The sequence below is a fragment of the Tachyglossus aculeatus genome, chromosome 22, assembly GCF_015852505.1.
Source record: "Tachyglossus aculeatus isolate mTacAcu1 chromosome 22, mTacAcu1.pri, whole genome shotgun sequence".
In the NCBI taxonomy this organism is placed as follows: Eukaryota; Metazoa; Chordata; class Mammalia; order Monotremata; family Tachyglossidae; genus Tachyglossus; species Tachyglossus aculeatus.
Genome location: NC_052087.1, coordinates 31,257,349 through 31,274,641, shown reverse-complemented (window position 1 = coordinate 31,274,641; position 17,293 = coordinate 31,257,349). Strand labels below are relative to the sequence as shown.

General features: G+C 42.1%; 1 protein-coding gene across 1 annotated transcript; it reads right to left on the bottom strand.

Annotated features, from left to right (window-relative positions):
- Nucleotides 1–8,811: 8,811 nt before the first annotated feature.
- LOC119943765 (olfactory receptor 4P4-like) lies at nucleotides 8,812–9,741 on the bottom strand. The gene has a single exon (XM_038764926.1). The coding sequence runs from the start codon at nucleotides 9,739–9,741 to the stop codon at nucleotides 8,812–8,814; it is 930 nt and encodes a 309-aa protein (XP_038620854.1).
- Nucleotides 9,742–17,293: the final 7,552 nt, after the last annotated feature.

The following is a 17,293-nucleotide window of genomic DNA, read 5'->3' as shown; positions in this document are numbered from 1 at the left end:
ATCCCTAGCACTTAGTGCAGTAGTCTGCACTCTGTAAGCACTCAATAAATACCACTGATTGATTGGTACTAGAAGGGGGCCTGGAAATACAACCTGTGGTATGCTAGTGTGGACTAATGTGTGCAGAAAACATGCGCTAATGCTAATTCATTATGCTCTGCTAAAGTGTACAGAAAAAATCATCATCATAATAATAATAACGGCATTTATTAAGCATTTACTATGTGCAAAGCACTATTCTAAGCACTGGGGAGGATACAAGGTGATCAGGTTGTCCCACAGGGAGCTCAAAGTCTTCATCCCCATTTTCCAGATGAGGTAACTGAGGCCCAGAGAAGTGAAGTGACTTGCCCAAAGTCACACAGCTGACAATTGTTGGAGTCAGGATTTGAACCCATGACCTCTGACTCCAAAGCCTGTGTTCTTTCCACTGAGCCACACTGCTTCTCTAAAACATGAGATATGGAAGTCAATTTTATGCATTTATTTTCTTTCTGATTAGACTTTCCTACACCATACCTTTCTCATGGCATTTTTCATCTCGGTGTTTCTCAGTGTGTAGATGACGGGGTTGAACATGGGGGCAATGATGGTGTAAAAGAGCGCAAACAGTTTATCCTCACTAACGGAATTGGCTGCGGGAACATAAGTAAAGATGAGGGGCAAGAAAAACATGAGTACCACAGTGATGTGTGAACCACAGGTAGAGAGAGCTTTGTGCCGACCCTCTGTGGAGTGTTTTCTCAGGGAGATTAAAATGATGACATAAGAAACAATCAAGGCAAAAAAGGTGAGTAGGGACAGAACACCAGTGCTGGCAATGATTAAGATGCTGACAAAATAGGTCTCGGTACAGACGAGCTTCAGCAGGGGAAACACATCACAGAAATAGTGGTCAATCTGATTGGGGCCACAGAAAGGTAGTCGCACCATGATGAAAATCTGCATGATCGAATGCAGAAAAGCCCCTACAAAAGAGGCCAAGATCAATGTGCGGCAAGCCTGATGGTTCATGAGGAGCAGGTAGTGGAGAGGCTTGCAGATGGCGACGTAGCGATCGTAACCCATGGCCACCAGGATGAATATCTCGGCACCACCAAAGAAGTGAGCGCCAAAGAGCTGGACCATGCAGGAGTTGTAAGAGATGGTTTTTCTTTCCACCAATAAGTCCGCGATCATTTTAGGAGCAACTGTGGAGGTGAAGCAGAGGTCCATGACAGATAAGGAACTGAGGAAAACGTACATAGGCTGCTGACTGAGGTGGCTGTTTCTGATGGTGATGAGGATAAGAAGATTGCCCAGCAAGATGGCTAGGTAACAGAGTAAGAACAATACGAAACAAGTTACCTTCCCCTCTTGGTTTAGAAACAGACCCCTGAAGACAAACTCGGTGATGTTGTCTGAATTCTCCATCAGGTCGGCCAAGGTGATGAGTGTACAGCAGATGGATATTTACCTGAATCAACCAAATTGAGAAATATCAAGTATTAGTAATTTTGAAGCACTAGCTCAGAACACTAGCTCTGAAAAGAAATGGAGGGACTTCTGTACTATTAAGAATTCATGATGATTATGAAGGTAGTGAGGAAGGCACTAGGAAGTTTCCAGTGCTATAGTAAACATTAGCGTAGATACGAGGTAATTAAGTCAGACACAGCCCAGATTTGGGCAAGCCCCTTGGGTTCTCGGTGCCTCAATTTCTTCATTGGCACAATGTGGATAGAATACCTGTTCCCCCTTCCTCTTAGACTGTAAACCTCCAGGGGATATAGGCATTTTATCCCCATTGTAGAGATGAAAAAACTGAGGCACTGAGAAGTTAAGGAACTTGCCCAAGGTCCCACAGTAGGCAAATGGCAGAACTAGGACTAAAAGACAGAGTCCTGGGCTCTTTCTACTAATTAATACCTCATTCCTTAATATTTGCTGAGATCATTTCTCTAAGTGTAAACATTCTGGAAAGGTCATTGGAGCCCCCATAATTCATGAAGTTCAAACTCTCATTGCTTAGAACCTTCAAATTTACTGTAAACATTTCAAGATATCAACTGAAGTCTTTAACATTTCTCATCCCCACTATCATTAAGTATTTTCAGCATGCATTTTTTTTCACCAGTTTATTATATTGTGGAGGCAACTTAAACATTACTTGGTAGTTATACAGAGTTTCTTCTAGGATTTTCACATATGAGGAAATCTGAGGTGCTGGTTGGATGCCAGGACCAAAAAGAAAAGGAGTTACAGAGAGATGCATAAGCTGTCATAAAGACAGAAAAATACAGAGACAAAGGAGGCAAGACAGGAGAGAGCTGCGTGATAAACTTAAGTTCATTTCAAAAGAGTCCAATTAGTACGGCTCTTCAAGGAGAGCCTTACATTAATATAAAAAAAAAACCTTCTTTCACAAGTGAAGAGCTGTGGGTAGAACATTCCAAAATGATCTGGGAAACAGAGTGAAGTATGGACTGGAGGAAAGACAGAATGGAGGCTGGGAGATCAGTGAGGAGGCTGGTGCAGTAGTTATGTCAGGAGAAGACAAGTACCTAGACCAGTGTGGTGGCCATTTGGGTGAAGAGGAAGAAGCCGGATCTGGGAATGCTGTAATAGTAAAACCAAAGCATTTGGCAACTGCCTGAATATTGGGGTTGAAAGATAGCGAGGAGTTGAAGATATTGCTTATGTTGCATTATTCTCATATAGAGAATTCATCCAAAAACATAATTTCAGCTACTACCTGGTAGCTCCAATCTATTGCTGTAGGCCTGACCTCCCAGAACACACTAGCCAATCCCCCATCTCCTCCTGCTGCCACGTCATGTCCATTTGTCCAAGTCTAAAATCGAATTTCTCAGCTTCCCTTCTAGTCTTCTTCTCTTCCAAACCACCCATCTACAATGGGCAGGGATTATCCCTCTTTGTTGCTGAGTTGTACTTTCCAATCGCTTAATGCAGTGCTCTGCACACAGTAAGTGCTCAATAAATATGATTGAATGAACGAACAATCAATCAATCAATCAGAAGTATTTACAGAACACTTACTATGGGTGAAAAAACTGTACTAAACGTTTAGGAGAATACAATAGAGTTGGTGAACAGGATCCTTGACCTCAAAGACGTAACAGTACAGTCTGTGAAACAGACATTAAAATAAACTGAGACTGAGCCCAGACTGAGCCCCCTCCTTCCTCTCCCCTTCCGCCTCCCATCCCCCCCACCTTACCTCCTTCCCCTCCCCACAGCACCTATACATATGTATATATGTTTGTACATATTTATTACTCTATTTTACTTGTACACATTTATTCTATTTATTTTATTTTGTTAATATGTTTTGTTTTGTTGTCTGTCTCCCCCTTCTAGACTGTGATCCCACTGTTGGGTAGGGACCGTCTCTATATGTTGCCAACTTGTACTTCCCAAGTGCTTAGTACAGTGCTCTGTACACAGTAAGCGCTCAATAAATACGACTGAATGAACAAATCAATGAATAAACTATGGGTAGGGGATGCAACAGAATATGAGGATATGTGCAGGAAGTGTGGGGGTCGGGATTGGATAAGGATCAAAGTGCTTAAACCTCCACTAACAACATCAACCTCATCCCTGAATCTGAAAGTAACATCCTCGGTGCCTTCTTCAGTTTCAGTCCATACGCCACGTTGTTTCCCAGATTGTCTTCCTCTATACAGTAATCTCACTGTGGACAGGGAATGTGTCTAACAACTCTGTTACATTGCATACTTGCAAACACCTAGTACAGTGCTCTGTACACAGAATGTGGCTAATAAATACCATTGATTGATTCATTGACTGATCGATCTTCCTGAGCACTTATTTATATTTTTTATATTTTATAAGCTGAGCACTTATCCCCTCTCCTCAAAACCCTCCAATGTTTGCCCACTTGTCCTTGCATCAGACAATAAACTCCTACCATTGGTGTTCTCCATTTTACATATTACCCCTTGTAACTTGCTACACTACAGGTTTTTTGTTTCATTTTTGTATTTATGGTATTTGTTAAGTACTTAGCATATGCCATGCACTGTACTAAGCACTGGGGGAGATACAAGTTAATCGGGTTGGACACAGTCCATGCCCCACATAGGGCTCACAGTCTTAATCCCCATTTTACAGAAGAGGTAACTGAGACACAGGGAAGTGAAGTGACTTACCCAAGGTCACAAAGCAGATAAGTGGTGGACCTAGGATTAGAAGCCAGGTTCTCTCACTCCCAGGTCCGCACTCTATCCACAAAGCTACGCTGCTTATCAGTTCGTACTCTTCACTCATTTACAATCCTCGCCCTTCTCCAGTCTATCAATCAATCGCATTTATTGAAAACTCCTGTCTCTCAGCTCCCTGTCCCCACAGCTTGAAACTTCTTTCCTCCACAAATCCATCAGAACTCAACAATCTGCATGTTAATAGCCCACCTAAAATCCCACCTTCTCCAAAACATAACCTCATAGCCAACTCTAACACTTTTGTATTTATTTGTAAACCATCCTCAGCATGATATAAATCTTCTAACCCATCTTCAGCATTTAATGTGATATTCAAATATTTTGCTTCGATTCCCCAGTTTGTAAATATCATTATGCCTGTTTCCATTATAGGGGTGGCAGTTCCTATGGACAAGGAATGTGTCTTCTGCTCCTGTCATACTTAAAATGCATAGCACTGTACATAGTTCTCAGCAGGATCTCAATAAAAACCATTACTATTACAACTACTACTGCCACTACTACTAATTCTAAATGAGACACAGATATTTCAGAAAACTTACAGTTTTTAAATCTGCCAACTCCAAGTCGTTTACTTGGTTTCCCCAACTCTGTCCTGAAGGCAGGTTAAATCTTCTATTTCAGCATGAAAAACAGCACCAGAAAAAATGTCTGGACATTACAGCCATATTCACCACAGACAAACATTCACATTGTTTGATCTGAACAATTGTCCCTTTAATTCAGGCAGTCATTCAATAAGTATTTATTGGGCACTTACTGTGTGCACAGCACTGTACTAATCTCTTGGGATAGTACAACAATTGGCTCTCGGGTTTGATTCCCAGGCATTCCTGCTTGAGAGGTAGATTGTAGAGGAGAACAAAGATTTGAGCCTTTTGAGCTAATGTTTGTCATGCATTTATCTCTTCACTTCCAAAGCTGCAATGACTACTCCGAACAGCGGGCGGTATGCCTCAGAACCCACAGACTTTGGAGTTTCTGAGAAAGCCTGTGCTAAATGGATAGAGAGGAATATTTAAGTATTCCTTTAAGGGATCTTGGGAGTTATGCCCGAGGGTATTTCACACCTGTTTCTTCAGAAACGTGGATAAAGCATTGTACCATGTATCAACTAGATGCTGTATGGAACTAATCTTTGATTAACTGCAGATCTGAACTCAGCTTTTCAGCCTTCCTTACTCATGCTTCCCGTCTACTTCACATGCACAGTAGTGGTAATAGTATTTAAGTTCTTACCATATACTGAACTACTGTACAGCACTGCACTAAGCACTGGGAGAGGTGGGAATTAGACAGGGGTTCCTGTCCCTTTTGGGGTTCATTAAGCATCAATTGTATACATCATGCTGTTTCATTAAAATTTCATAGACATTCCCAACATTAATATAACAATAATAATAATTAACTGTGAGATGTGCTTAAACACTTAGTATGTGCCAAACACTGTGGTAAGCACTTGTGTAGAATCAAGGTAATCATTCTCCTGAAGTATTTTCAGCTTTAATACTAATCTCAGTAAGGATAATTTGGAATGCAATATGATATATTGGTGATTATTAATTTTGAAATTACAAGTAATTTTTAAGGTAAAAGTCTCCTAGAAAGAATCTTTCTAGTCAATATTCCCATTTCAAAGCTGAGAAAATGGAATTACAGAGAAGTTGAATGTCTTACTCAAGGTGTTCAATTTTTAATTAGAATGCAGGTTTCTGGCCCCAAAAGCCATGTTGTCACTATGGTCAGTACGTGTTCTCCAAAAAAAATGGTTTACTAATCTTGAACCTCACTTCATTGGGTTCCCCCTCATTTTTGTATTCAATCACTGGTACTTTGTGAGTGCTCCCTCTGTGAAGAATACTGTCCTAAGCGTTTGGAAGAATACAATAGAAAAGCAGCGTGGCTTAATAGAAAGAGCAGGGGCTTCAGAGACAGAGATCATGGGTTCTAATCCTGCCTCCTCTGCTTGTCAACTGTGTGACTTTGGGAAAATCACTTCACCTCTCTGTGTCTCAGTTACCTCATCTGTAAAATGAGGTATAAGACTGTGAGCCACACATGGGACAACCTGATTACCTTGAATCTACTCTAGTGCTTAGAACAGTGCTTGGCATATAGTAAGCACTTAACAAATGCCATTACTATTATCATTATTATTATTGGGCATGATCCCTGCCCTCAGCTTGCTGACATTCTAGTGGAGGAGACTAAAATAAATCATGGTAGGGGGAAGCAATGTAGTGTGTTGGGATTTTTTTTACTGTTCAAACTTGTCATGATATGTGTGGAGCACCAGGCCTCACCAGTGGTGATTCAATGACACTATTTCAAGCTAACTTTCATGGGGTTGGGCGTGATTAAAAAAAATCTAAAACATCAGCCCTTTACTGATGTTGCTGCTTGCTTGGTCTATAATTACTTTAAACTGAGCAAGCCATATCTGACTACTACATATCAAAATAATTGACTGACAGTTTCTCAGCTGTATCCCTCTGCACAACACTGCACCAAGTGCCTGGGAGAATACAAAAGAACTAGAGTACATGATGAATTATGGGTAGGACAAATCTCCTATAGTAATCCATCACCAAAACCTGCCGGTCTCACCTCCATAACATCGACAAGATCCGCCCTTTACTCTCCATCCAAACCACTTCCTTGTTGGTTCAATCTCCCATCCTATCCCGACTGGATTACTGCATCAGCCTCTTTTCTGATCTCTCATCCTCCTGTCTCTCCCCGCTTCAGGTTATACTTCACTCTGCTGCCCAGATTATCTTTCTACAGAAACGCTCTGAGCATGTCACTGCCCTCCTCAAAAATCTCCAGTGGTTTCCAATGAACCTTCACATTTAGCAAAAATTCCTCACTGTTGGCTTCAAAGCTCTCCATCACCTTGCCCCCTCCTACCTCACCTCCCTTCTCTTCTTCTTCAGCCCAGTCTGTACACTCCGCTCCTCTGCCACTAACCTCATCACTGGGCCTCATTCATGCCTGTCTCAACGTCGACCCCTGGTCCATGTCCTACCCCTGGCCTGGAGTGTCCTCCCTCCACACATCTGCCAATCTAGGTCTCTTCCTCCCTTCAAAGCCCTACTGAGACCTCACGTCTTCCAGGAATCCTTCCCAGACGGAGCCCCCCTTTTACCTCTACTCCTCCTCCCCTCCCCATCACCTTCACTCCCTCCCTCTGCCCTACCCTCTTACCCTCCGCAAAGCACGTGTGTATATTTGTACATATTCATTACTCTATTTTATTAATGTTGTGTATATAGGTATAATTCTATTTATCTATTCTGATGGTATTGACACTTGTCTATTTGTTTAGTTTTGTTTTATGTCTCCCCCTTCTAGACTGTGAGCCCATTGTTGGGTATGGACTGTCTCTATCTGTTGCCAAATTATACTTTCCATGTGCTCGGTACAGTGCTCTGCATACAGTAAGCGCTCAATAAATACGAATGAATGAATGGATGAATGAATTCTGTCAGAATCCTGGGAACCCAGGAATTTCCTGAACTTGTTTGAGGACAAAGTTTATCTATTCTACTTTGCTTCAGAAATAGACACAAGAAGTCTGGACACTTTAATTCATATTCTGAAGCACTCAGCAATAATATCAAATATTGTCAGCAGTTAGAATCAGAAGGAGCAAGTAAGAAGAAGGAAAGACAAAAAAAAGGAAGGCTGCTGATAAGGGACTGGAAAAATAAGGTGAGCTGTGTTTCCTGTTGCTTTAGCTTTCTCCCAACCTTCCAGTCTAATGAATTGGAAACCTCAGAAAGCTTAAAGGACTAAGCTTGCCCCCCCCGAGAGTCCTGCAGACCACTGGGACCAACTGAGGACTAGTTTTCTTGGCATGACCCTGGGTTACCGTTCTGGCAACTCCAGAAATGATTCAGGCTCAAGACAAGAGAGTAGGTGCCCTAGGGGAACCATTGTTTATCTGAGTGGCTATTAACTGGGATGGGAAGATCTCCTTTTGGTACAGTGCCATATTAGTTTAGGGAACCTTGCAATGGCCCTCTCAGGGACAATAGAGCAGCAGTTAAAGCCATTATAATTCCTTCGGAAACAAAAACGTGACCTGCAGATTGTAGAAAGTTGGCAGGGTTGGTTTTTTTTAGTGCTTATCTGTGCCAGGGACTGCATTAAGCACTGGCATATAAACAAGCTAATCTGGTTGGGCACCGTCTTTGTCCCTCATGGGGCTCACAATCTGAATCCCCATTTTACAGAAGAGGTAACTGAGGCCCAGAGAAGTTAAGTGACTTGCCCAAGGTCCCACAGCAGACAAGCGGTGGATTCAGAATTAGAATCCAGGTCCTCCTAATTTAAAAGCTGGTGCTTTAGCCATTAGGCCATGTTGCTTTGGTGTGAACAAAGAGATTAGGGATGCTGAAGGACATTCTAGCCTGTGAGCCCGTTGTAGGCAGGGACTGTCTCTCTTGGTTGCTGAATTGTACTTCCCAAGCCTTTAGTACAGTGCTCAGCAAAGCGCTCAATAAATAGGATTGAATGAATTAACGGGAACGTGTGATGGAAATCAGAAGCAAGAAAACGTTTATTTCCCCCCAGAAATCACCCTCCTGCACCACACCTTCCTGATGGCACTTTTCATCTCTGTATTTCTCAGCGTGTAAATGAGAGGGTTGAACATGGGGACAATTATGGTGTAAAACACAGCAAGTACTTTATCCGCCATGAAGGTGGTGGCTGGACGTACATAGATGAAGATGCAGGGACCAAAGAATAAGACCACCACAGTGATATGGGAACCGCAGGTGGACAGGGCTTTGCGCTGACTGTGAGGGGAGCATGTTCTTAGGGAAACTAATATGACTAGGTACGAAATAAGCAACACCACAAAGGTGAGCGTGGCGATCATTCCTGTGTTGGCCACCATCAAGAGGCCTACCATGTAGGTGTCAGTGCAGGCAAGTTTCAGCAGGGGGTTCACATCACAAAAATAGTGATCAATCTGATTGGGCCCACAGAAGGGCAACTGGAGGGTGAGGAGTAACTGAGCCATCGAATGCACGAATGCCACGACACAGGCGAGAAGCAGCATGCAGTTACACGCCCGCCGGTTCATGATAACTGTATAGTGCAGTGGCTTGCAGATGGCCACAAAACGATCATAAGCCATCCACACCAGAACGAAGATCTCAACACCGCCAAAGAAGTGAGAAGCAAAAAGCTGGGTCATACAGGTGGGGAAGGAAATGGTTCTCCTCTGCACCATCAAATCAGCAATGAGTTTAGGGGAGATGGTAGAGGTGTAGCAGAGATCCACAAGGGACAGGTAACTGAGGAAGAAATACATTGGCTGATTGATTAGGTGGCTGAAACGGATGGTGAGGAGAATGAGTAGATTTCCCATCATGACGCCAATGTAAAGGAGCAGAAACAGCCCAAAACAGATAACCTGCACTGTAGGATTTGGGGAGAGTCCCAAGAGAATAAATTCTGAAATATTGTTCTGGTTTCCCATGAAGTCAGCAAAGGCTCTTCCTGGAAATTGTGATTTTGCCTGTAATGATAAAATATTGAAACGTAATCAATAAGACCAAACATTCATATCTTCACTGTACCTCTCTGGAGTTCTCTCCCATGAGTCAAACCTGATCATACTTTTGACTCTTGAAGTCTGCCCTTTTATTTGTGATTTTTTAATCAGTCTCAAAGACATTGATAGGCATGGTTTTCTTCAGTCAGGCAAGCAACTTAGGAAGGAGTTTGAAGTAGAAATAAAGGAGCAGAACTTCCAAATTAAGCAGGATTGCTTTACCTGTTCACTGAAGACACTGATAAGAAGAAATAACTGATGTCTCTGGGCTCAGGACCCCAGGTTCAAGACCCATACGACTAGTGCTTAATACAATGCCTAGCACTCAGTAAGTGCTCAATAAATGCCATTGAATGAAACAGAAGACTCCAGACAGATATTCAGCCACAGATGGGGAAATGGACTGCTCCAAAATTACATTTTGCCAGGCTACCTAGACTAAATGAAACAGGTTCCTTAAATTCTTCCCTAAATTCTAAGCCAAATGCCCAGTTATTTTGTCAAAAAGAGGAGTTCACAAAATGAAAATCAAGGGGAACAGTTAAACATTCAGGGCTCACTACCTTTTCTTACAGTGTGAACACTAGGCAGATTGAAAAATAATTGTCTTTGGGAAAGTATTTTGTACCCAGTTACCAAATGTGTATTAATGAAACTCAGCCCCCTTTGACAAGGTATTAGACTCTTTGCATACATAGCAATAGGTGGAGTTTCAGGACTGCATTAACGGAGCCTGTAGAATCTAGACTGTAAGCCCTGTATGAAGAGCTTGCGAGAGTACAATACAACAGAAAACATGGAAGGCCTGTACTCGATTTGATTCTCATGGGTTTGGGGTGGAATTTAAAAGTGCTTTAATCAAGATGTCAAAGGGAACAATACCATTTTATAAGACTTATAAGCGTTTAGTACAGTGCTCTGCACACAGTAAGCACTCAGTAAATACGATTGATGATAACACTGTGGCGAGATGCCCCCCAAGTCACCTGGGGTTGCCGGCCAGAGGGCGGCTCCGAGTTCTATAGATTGGGCGACGACAAGCCAATGAGCCGACATTGAGCCAGAGCGATCAGTTCTGCCTCTTTACTGGGTGTACTCACAAAGCGGTAGCGCAGCAAGCAAGTGAAGGAGGGGGCCGAGTCCTAATCAGCAAGACAAGGTCTGCAGGGGTCGGTCTAGTAGCCTACAACTAATAATAGCAGTTATATACGAAGCCCCCTCATACCGGTTAGCCCTCACTGGGTTCCCAGGACGTCTATCTGAAAGGCACAGTTCCCATTCTGCACCTTGTAGTGTAGCACTTCTGTGTCCTTGTTGTGGGTTGCTCAGGCAGTGGGAGAGGGTGAATTCACAGATAGGGCACTCTACCCACAAATACCATTTTATTTATTCATTCAATCATATTTATTAAATACTTACTGGGTGCAGAGCACTGTACTGACTGCCTACTACATGCAGAATATTGTACTAAGCACTTGATAAAGTACAATAGAGTTTATCCACATGACCCTGCCCTGAAGGGGTTTATAATCTAATAAATAATTATGGTACATGTTAAGTGCTTACTCTGTGCCAAGCACTTTTCTAAGCGCTGGGGTACATACATGTTAATCAGGTTGGACACAGCCCCTGTCCCACATTGGGATCATACTCTTAATCCCCAAATTTTACAGATGAGGTAAAGGAGGCACAGATAAATTCAGTGACTTGCCCAAGGTCACACAGCAGACATGTGGCAGAGCTGGGATTAAAACCCAGGTCCTTCTGACTCTCAAGCCTATGCTCTATCCTCTCTGCCACACTGCTTCTTAATCTAGAAGGGTTATACAGATATTAAAATAATTTACAAATAAAGTACAGACAGTAGGAAGAAGGAAAGGAGATTTGTGTATGAGTTCATTGTTAATTAAATGGGGTATGTAACCTATGTATATAAGTGGAGAAGCAGTGTGGCCTTGTAGAAAGAACAGTGGCCTGGGAGTCAGAGGACTTGGGTTCTAATCCCTCCTTGGCCACTTTTCTGCTGTCTGGCCTTGGTCAAGTCATTTTACTTCTCTGTGCCTCAATTCCCACTTCTCAGTTTCCCCTCCTAGCCCCCATGTTGGATCTGATGATCTTCGATCTACCCCAGCATTTAGTCTAGAGCTTGCCTCATAGAAAGTGATTAACAAACACCACAATTATTATTTTATTACTATTATTATTATATGCTTCAGGCAGTTGTGAAAACACCAATGTTTAGGCAATGCAGAATTTTAAATTATTTATTCATATTTAGTATCCGTCTCCGCCTTTATACTGCAAACTTATTATGGCCAAGTAATGTGTCTGTTAATTCTGTTGTGCTGTTCTCTCCCAAGTACTCAGTACAGTGCTCTGCACATAGTAAGTGTTCAATAAATAAATGATTGATTGATTGATTGCAGGAGTGTTGACATGGCAGTAGAGGAGGCTATAATCTGGAGATAGAAATAAATTCACAAAGCCTCTTGTAAGAAGTATGACTTCAAAAGTGCTTTGGGGGTGGGGAGAGCTGCATTCTGTTGAATTTGAAGGAGGAGAGAGTTCCAGGCAAGAGGAAGAGCATGGTCAACATGTCAGAGATGGGATGATAATGAGACACAATGAGTAGTTCAATTTGAGAGGAATGAAGAGTGTGAGCTGGAGTGCAGAGGGAGAAGAGAGTAGGTCAGTTGGTAGGAGACTGCTGACAAAATGCCTTAAAACCAGTGGTCAGGAGTTTCTCCTTGATGCAGGGAGTAATGGGCAACCTTTGGAGGTTTTGAGGAGCGCGATGTGTGCAGTACAACATTGAGAAAAACAATCCGAGTAACAGAGTGAAAAGTGAACTCGAAAGGGGAGACATTGGAGGGTGATCAGCAAGGAGACTGATGCATCAATGTAGGGGATTATGACAAATTCCGGGACTAACATGGAGATCATTATGATGGAAAGAATGGGCTGGATCTTGGAAATATTGTAGATGGAAAAATACAGTAGGATTTGATGACAGACTGACTATCAAGGATGAAAGGGAGGGAGGAGTCAAAGGTGGAATAGTGATCTTCCGTAATTATTTAGTAGAGTAGTAAACTCATAGAATGGTAACAGACAACCACAATTTTAAATGTACATATTTCTGTATATTTTGCGAGATCTAGGAATTAGAGGAATGTTGCAATGATTTCAGAACCACAGAAACATAGACCAAAAAAGATAAAAGAAGCTAAATAATAATTAATTTGAAAAGTAGGATCCAGATCAAGTGACCTACATAGAAAAGCGAATGAAGCGTATGTTTGGGGCTGGAATTACAGCTAGAAGACAAAGACTTCTCTATATGATAAAAATCCAAAATGAAAGTGTTGCTAAAGGAAAAAGATGTCTTAAAACTTCCTTTCAGAAACACTGAACATGTAAAATCCAAGCAAGTTATGGAACTGTTTTGTGAATAAAATGGCATATGGCAGCTTTGACCAAAATAATAGGATGAAAATAAAGGAAAATATAGGTGAAACAGAGAAATTTCCTTACCAAGCTGAAAATCCGTCATGAAGAGGGGTGAGGATGTCATCTCATGACTTATTTCCAAGGAGGTCAAATAATGAAACTGGAGCAATATGATGGGAAGAAATCCTGGCCTACTCATGAGAAAAAAACACTGTGAAGAGCCAGAGTTGAAAAGTCACATCAGTCCAATCTGCTGAAACCAATTTGTGGATCTTGTTTATTGTTCTTCACATCAGCACCCTTCCAAATGGCAAAAATCCATGAAAGCTGAAGGGGCAGTTTCAGGCCAGTAGTCATTTACATATAGGTGCCCAGAATCATACACCTTATCTTGCAGCCAGAGGTCAGATAGACTTTACTCTCACAGATTGTGGATCATTCAGTTTCTTCCTTTTAGAAAGAAGTGAATTTGATAATTGAACATAAATTCAATAGTATTGAAAACACCTGGCTCTGCAATTTCAAGGAATTCCATCCAGTCCACATCTCTTTCAAACACAAGAAACAACAAATGTCATTTCTTAGCTCTGGCTCAAGTTCTACTCCAAGGGATTCTCCTTGTTCACAGTTGACAATATGGCTATGCGCACTAACTGTTAAGTTGCCACAGGACCATTTAAAGACCATTAAAGGAGCCTGGGACTTAACCCCTGGGGGACTTCCAGTTGGCTTCAGAGGATCTCAGAGACAAGGAAGGAAGCGCCAAAACTAGTTGAGATCAATTATTAAAAAAATCAGGAATTTAACCAGTAATAATAATGGTGGTATTTATTAAAGACTTACTACATGCCTAAAACTTGGCCAAATGTTGGGGAGGATACAGGACAATCAGACTGGACAAAATCTCTCTTCCCCCTGAGACTCACGTCTAAAGGAATTGGAGAACAAATATTTAGTCCCCCATTTTAGGGATAAGGAAACTAAAGCATAGAGAAGCTAAGTGACTAGCCCAAGGTCACACAGCACATATATAGCAGATCTGGGATTAGAACCCAGTTCTCTGACTCCCAGGCCAAAGCTCTTTCCATTAGGCTATGCTGCTTCTCTGCATAGTGGATAGAGCACTGGCCTGGGAATCAGAAGGTCATGGGTTCTAATTATGGCTCCACCTCTTTTCATTCAACCGTATTCATTGAGCGCTTACTGTGTGCAGAGCACTGTACTAAGCACTTGGGATGTACAAGTTGGCAACATATAGAGATGGTCCCTACCCAACAGTGGGCTCACACTTGTCTGCAGTGTGACCTTGGACAAGTAATTTCACTGCTCTGTGCCTCAGTTACCTCATCTGTAAAATGGGGATTAGGACTGTGAGTCCCATGTGGAACAGGGACTGTGTCCAATCCAATTTTTTGTATCCACCCCGGCACTTAGTACAGTGCCTGGCACAAATTAAATGTTTAACAGTACCACAAATATTATTTATTAGTATTATCATTATAATTATCATTATTTTCTGCCATTTTTTTCTCATGACTTACAAACTGGTTATGGGATTTAAAACTCAAGAAGAACATTTAAAAAAACATTTAGGCATTCTGCAATGAGAAAAGAATCTCTATTCCTTATTTCATCTTAGTTGGGGTCTGCTGTTCTTGTTGTGACGATCAGCCTGCTCTCCCTGCTCTAGCCAAAGTTAAAATTAAGCCTGCTAGTAGAGCTCAATATCTTCTTATGGAAGCACTGGGAGACAGGAAATGCGATGTGACCATAGAGTCTTGCATGATGCCCTGCTGACACTCATGATCTCCTAGAGGTTACAGTCCCAGTGGGAGGACCACTTCCTGTGAGGACAGTGATCTCCCCCTCACTCCCTGACCACCATCTTCAGCCATTCACTCTCCAATGATTCATTTCCCACCGCTTTCAAACATGTTCATGTCTCTCCTATCCTAAAAAACTCCCCTGACCCCACAGTTCCCTCCAGTTATCACTCCATCTCCCTTCTACCATGCCTTTCCAAACCAAGCTCCTTGGGCAAGTTGTGTAGATCCTCTGCCTCATCTTCCTCTCCTTCAATGACCCCCTCGACTCCATCCAATCTGGCTTCTACCTATATCACTGATACTGACACAGTCTTTGTCCCAATGAGGGTCACAGTTTAAAGGGGAAGGAGAACAGGCATTTAATCCCCATTTTACAGATGAGGAAAATTAGGCCCAGAGAAAAGAAGAGACCTGTCCACAGTCAAACAGACGAGTGGCAGATGATTAGAATCCAGGTGTCCTGACTTTTCACTCTAATTCAGGGGTCAGAATAAATGACTGAACACCTCTCATCTGATCCCTGTACTTGAATTGCCTCCCGGTTACATCACTCATATTTGCCTAGCCCTTACTGTGTGTAGAGCACTGCATTAAGCACTTGAAAATAACTGTGGGTTTTGTTAAGCACTTACTGTGTGCCAGGCAATGTACTAAGCACCAGAGTGGATACAAGGAAATTGGGTTGGACAAAGTCCCTATCCCACATGGGGATCCCAATCTTAATCCCCATTTTTCAGATGAAGTAACCGAGGCACAGAGAAGTGAAGTGATTTGCTCAGGGTTACACAGCAGACAACTGGCAGAGGAGGATAAGAACCCAGGTCCGGCTGACTCTCAGGCCTATGCTCATGCCCATGCTAGGAGGGACAATAGGTAGTGAATCCCCATTTTGTAGGTAAGGTAACTGAGGCACAGAGAAGATGAGCGACTTGACCAAGATCACACAGCAGACAAGTGGTGGAGCTGGGATTAGAATCCAGGCTCTGTGACTATCAGGCCCATGCTCTATCCATCAGGCCACACTGCTTCTTACATGGATTATCACCCCTTTTCTATGTTACAAATATTTGAAAGATTCTCTCTTCCAAAGAAGTTCTCCATAATCTGATCTCATCATCATGTGAAGGTGAAGCCATGTTCATGTGAAGCCATGTGAACTCTCTGTAGATGTTATTCTGCACTGAACAATGGCAGGGTGCTCTATCTGAATGCTTGTAAAAGTGGAAGTGAAATTCCAGCATTGGGTTAGTTTGTCATTTTTATATTCTCCTTGGGAATCTCACAACTCTATGGATGCTTACACAGTCATGCATGTAATTTAAATTGGTATTTATAAACAGTATTATTCTGCATCCATAGTAATAGCAGTTTATAATAGCAAGTTGGAAAGATTATATACATAACCTCAATACTGCATACCATTTAACTCTATATAGAAATGATAGTTTTGTCTTTATCGTAAGAAAATGGCCTAGTGGAAAGAGCATGGGCTTAGGAGTCTCAGAGCCTGGATACTTATCTCAGCTCCACCCTTGTCTGCTGTATGGTCTTGGGCAAGTCCCTTATTTTCTCTGTGCCTTAGTTCTCATTTGCAAAATGGGACACAGCAAGGTCACCCAGCAGAGTCACACACTACTGGTGGGTGGACTATCCAGAATACATATTTTTGCTTTTTCAATTTTTGCAGCTGATTGAATCATGACTGAAACATGTTCACTTGTTCTTTAGAGGAGACAGCATGGGATCACCAAGATCACCTAGTGGAAAGAGCATGGTGTGGAGAATCAGGGGTTCTGGGTCTTTTTCCATTACTGTATCCTTGGGTAAATCACCTAATCTCTCTGTGCCTCAGTTTCCTCATCTATAAATTAACTGCCTTTCAGACTATGAGACCCATCAGGGATAGTCTTTTGACTTTGTAATGAATTAGGTGCTCAACATATAGAATGTGATTAACTAACACCTTATTTAATCAATGCCATAAAGCAGGTCACTTCATTTTCTTTATTTTCCATTTTTCTTTCCACTTGTCATTCTCCCCACATCACTGTTGTCTTGCATAGCACTGTGTGCTCTTGGCTGGATAGAATCTTTTCGCAGTCCTTCTTTGCTCTGATGTCTCAGGGACCACAATATGATGGCATAAGAGAAGAGCAAGATGAGAAAACTCCCCAGAGTGATAGTCCAGCTGTTGGCCATGT